A 3016-nucleotide genomic window follows, 5' to 3' on the forward strand; every position below is an offset into this window, starting at 1 on the left:
ATGCTGCCACATTTTTGCTGAGTGTACTCAAATCCCATCTGTTACAATCCTTCTTTTTGTTATTCCTTCGAATTCATCATCTGTAAGTACTAGTTTAAGCACAGACCATAGAACAATATCTGGACATAATTTGTGCGATATTTTATAAAGCCTCATTTCTGTAAGTTAGTAAATTTTAAGATAAACCACATGTACATTAGCAAGTTATCAGCTTAACTGCATGCCATGTATACTGTATACTTAAATCACTATACAACTGATGCATAGTAGCTACATGCATCTTGCTTATTGTATATTTTTGTTTGTGTTCTACAGATACACTCTTGGTCATACTGTACGCTTGGACGCAATATCGTGACTCCCAAATTCATTTGAATGGAGTTTGGCTTACTGTTGAATTGTGTATACACACACACACATACATATGGCCTAATTTTGGAAACAAAATCATAGAAATGTGTGAACATAGGGCGGTGGGAACATTGGTACGCTCCTGTGCCGAGTGTTGGATGACTGAACAAAACAAAACCTTGGCGCCTGGTGGTAAACACAGGTCAGGGGTGTTCAATTCAAGTGCTTATAATCTAAAAAGTAAAATAAAATTGGTGTGTGCTGGGTTTTATTTTTTTCTACCTATGGCTCTCATACGTCGTCACAGATGTGTATGTGGTCTATGTGCTCCAACATCTAAAATTATAACATGGCAAAACACAATAAGTTCATAATGAACTTCTACCTAACAAGCTTGTTGACAGTTTTAATTAATCCCATGAAGGTTACGTAATGCTTCTTAGGTAATGATCAGGGTTTTCCCAGATGAAATGATGCTTATAAAACTTAAAGACTGCCTTTAGAGAAGGCCTGAAGACTGCTGTGCTGGACAGAACGGTTCTTATTGTTGGTTTTCTGATTTAAATTGTTACAGGGAAGGGTGTTTAAAATGAGTCACTTTTCACATTTCACATATTGACAGAATTATCGGAGTTGGCTTTCAAGATGTTATGTGTTTAAGCCATCTACATGTAAATGAACATTTTGTTTGAGGGGTTCACTTTTAACGGCATACATGTGAAATTCTTTGGGTGGTAAACGGATTTAAATAAGAAGGTGGGGGATCAAACAAATGTATTAACAGTACATACATATGTAATCTCTTTTTTCACCTGTTTCACTGGTGACAACTGGGTTCTAGTGCAGCTAAATGTAAAGGTAGCAATGATAGAGAAAAGTAATTTCTGTAGCAGTATGGTACTAAAGTGTTGTGGCATTTGATATTGCTGTTGTGTTTTCCTTTCACCATTATTTCTGCATCAGTAATTTACAATTTTGCAAGAGTTTGAGCTTCACTACCTTTGCTTTTGAGTACACTTTTAGTGCTGTTACGCATTTTACTTTTACTTTGGTAAATTTTTACATGTAATAGCGTGTTTTTCTTTTTTTTTTTGTGGGATTACTATTTCCACTCATGTAAAGCCTTCGAGTACTTTGTCCATCTACTGTTGTGACTGAAATGGTAAAGAAAGCCTTCTTATTGCTCAAGAATATTGTCTTCATAGTAGTATGTGTTTTTCTTTCGTTGTAGAATATACATTTTTACCAGTTTGTTTTATTGCAGTATGTAAAGTATATCATTAATTATTTCTCTCTCTCTCTCTCTCTCTCTCTCGTTTTATTTCTGTATAGCTCAGATGGAAAACTATACATACAACAGCCTCACTCTTCAGCTCGAGGGGTTAATGGTCACCAAGACTAACAAGTACCCTGTCTTCTTATTTCTGCTCTTGGCCTATGTTTTCATCTTAATTGCCAACATGGGAATCGTGATCTTGATATGGAAGAATAGAAGCCTCCATCAGCCGATGTATCTCCTCTTCTGTAACCTGTCGATAAATGATGTCATGGGAAACTCTCTCCTGGTTCCACGGGTGCTCGCAGACATCCTGGTGCCCCCCTCTGAGCGCATTATTCACTACTATGAGTGTCTGATGCAAGCTTTTACCGGACATATGTTCGGCACCAACTCACACACAGTGCTCATGATTATGGCCTTTGACAGATATGTGGCCATCTGTAATCCCCTGCGATATGCTACGATAATGAACGGCAAAATGGTGATCAAGCTGACAGTTTCTGCCTGGGGAGTGTCCTTTGTTTTGGTGGCCATTCTGCTCAGTCTGACCATACGACTGAACCGATGCAGGACTCTGATCACAAACCCTTTCTGTGATAATCCCTCGCTCTATAAACTCTCCTGTGAGGATGTGTTCATCAATAACGTCTATGGCCTCGCTTTCACTGTCGTCCTTCTCTCGTCCTCTATATGCAGTATAATTCTCACATATTCTAATATCACAGCAGCCTGTCTGACTAGTAATAGCAAATCTTTGAACAGTAAAGCCTTGAAGACCTGCAGCACTCATCTGTGCCTGTATTTGATCATGCTTGTCACTGGGCTGATCCCCATCGCCCTTCACCGCTTCCCCCAGTTCCCAGAGTACAGGAAGATTTCAGTCATTCTCTTTTGCATTGTTCCCGGCAGCCTCAACCCTGTTATCTATGGGCTGCAATCCCAAGAAATACTCAAGTGTTTGTCAAAACTATTCCACCTTGAAAGAGTTAAACCATCATTTTAAATCTAGAGGGTTTATTTTCAAACATGAAAATTGTACAATTGTGTTTTCTTTCTTTATTTTCAGCTGTGTGAAGTAACATGTGAAGTCAACTATTGATGAATTTAACAGTGACCAATCTATGATGATAACCTCAGTCACAAATATTGACGCAAACCATTAACCCTACAAAAAGTAGGAATGTTACATGTGGCATTTGATTCAAAAGAAAAAACTGTTTATTCAAAGAATGAAATGTAAAAGGAGGGAAGCTTTGTGATGGTTATGAGATTTTACACACTCCTATCCTCTAGGTTTGTGTTTATGCAATTAAAGACCTTGGAAGAACTTGTTATGTTGAGCTGGTTTCACATATGTTTCCCTTTTACACATGTAATACACAACAG

At 38.0% G+C, this 3016-nt stretch overlaps 1 protein-coding gene across 1 annotated transcript; it reads left to right on the forward strand.

The window, feature by feature from the left end:
* Window positions 1-1431: 1431 nt before the first annotated feature.
* On the forward strand, window positions 1432-2633 carry LOC114566261 (olfactory receptor 52D1-like). Its single transcript, XM_028594588.1, has 2 exons — window positions 1432-1513; window positions 1684-2633. The coding sequence occupies exon 2, from the start codon at window positions 1689-1691 to the stop codon at window positions 2631-2633; it is 945 nt and encodes a 314-aa protein (XP_028450389.1). The 5' UTR covers window positions 1432-1513; window positions 1684-1688.
* The last annotated feature ends 383 nt before the right edge of the window (window positions 2634-3016 follow it).

This window comes from Perca flavescens, chromosome 13 (assembly GCF_004354835.1).
Source record: "Perca flavescens isolate YP-PL-M2 chromosome 13, PFLA_1.0, whole genome shotgun sequence".
NCBI classification, from domain to species: domain Eukaryota; kingdom Metazoa; phylum Chordata; class Actinopteri; order Perciformes; family Percidae; genus Perca; species Perca flavescens.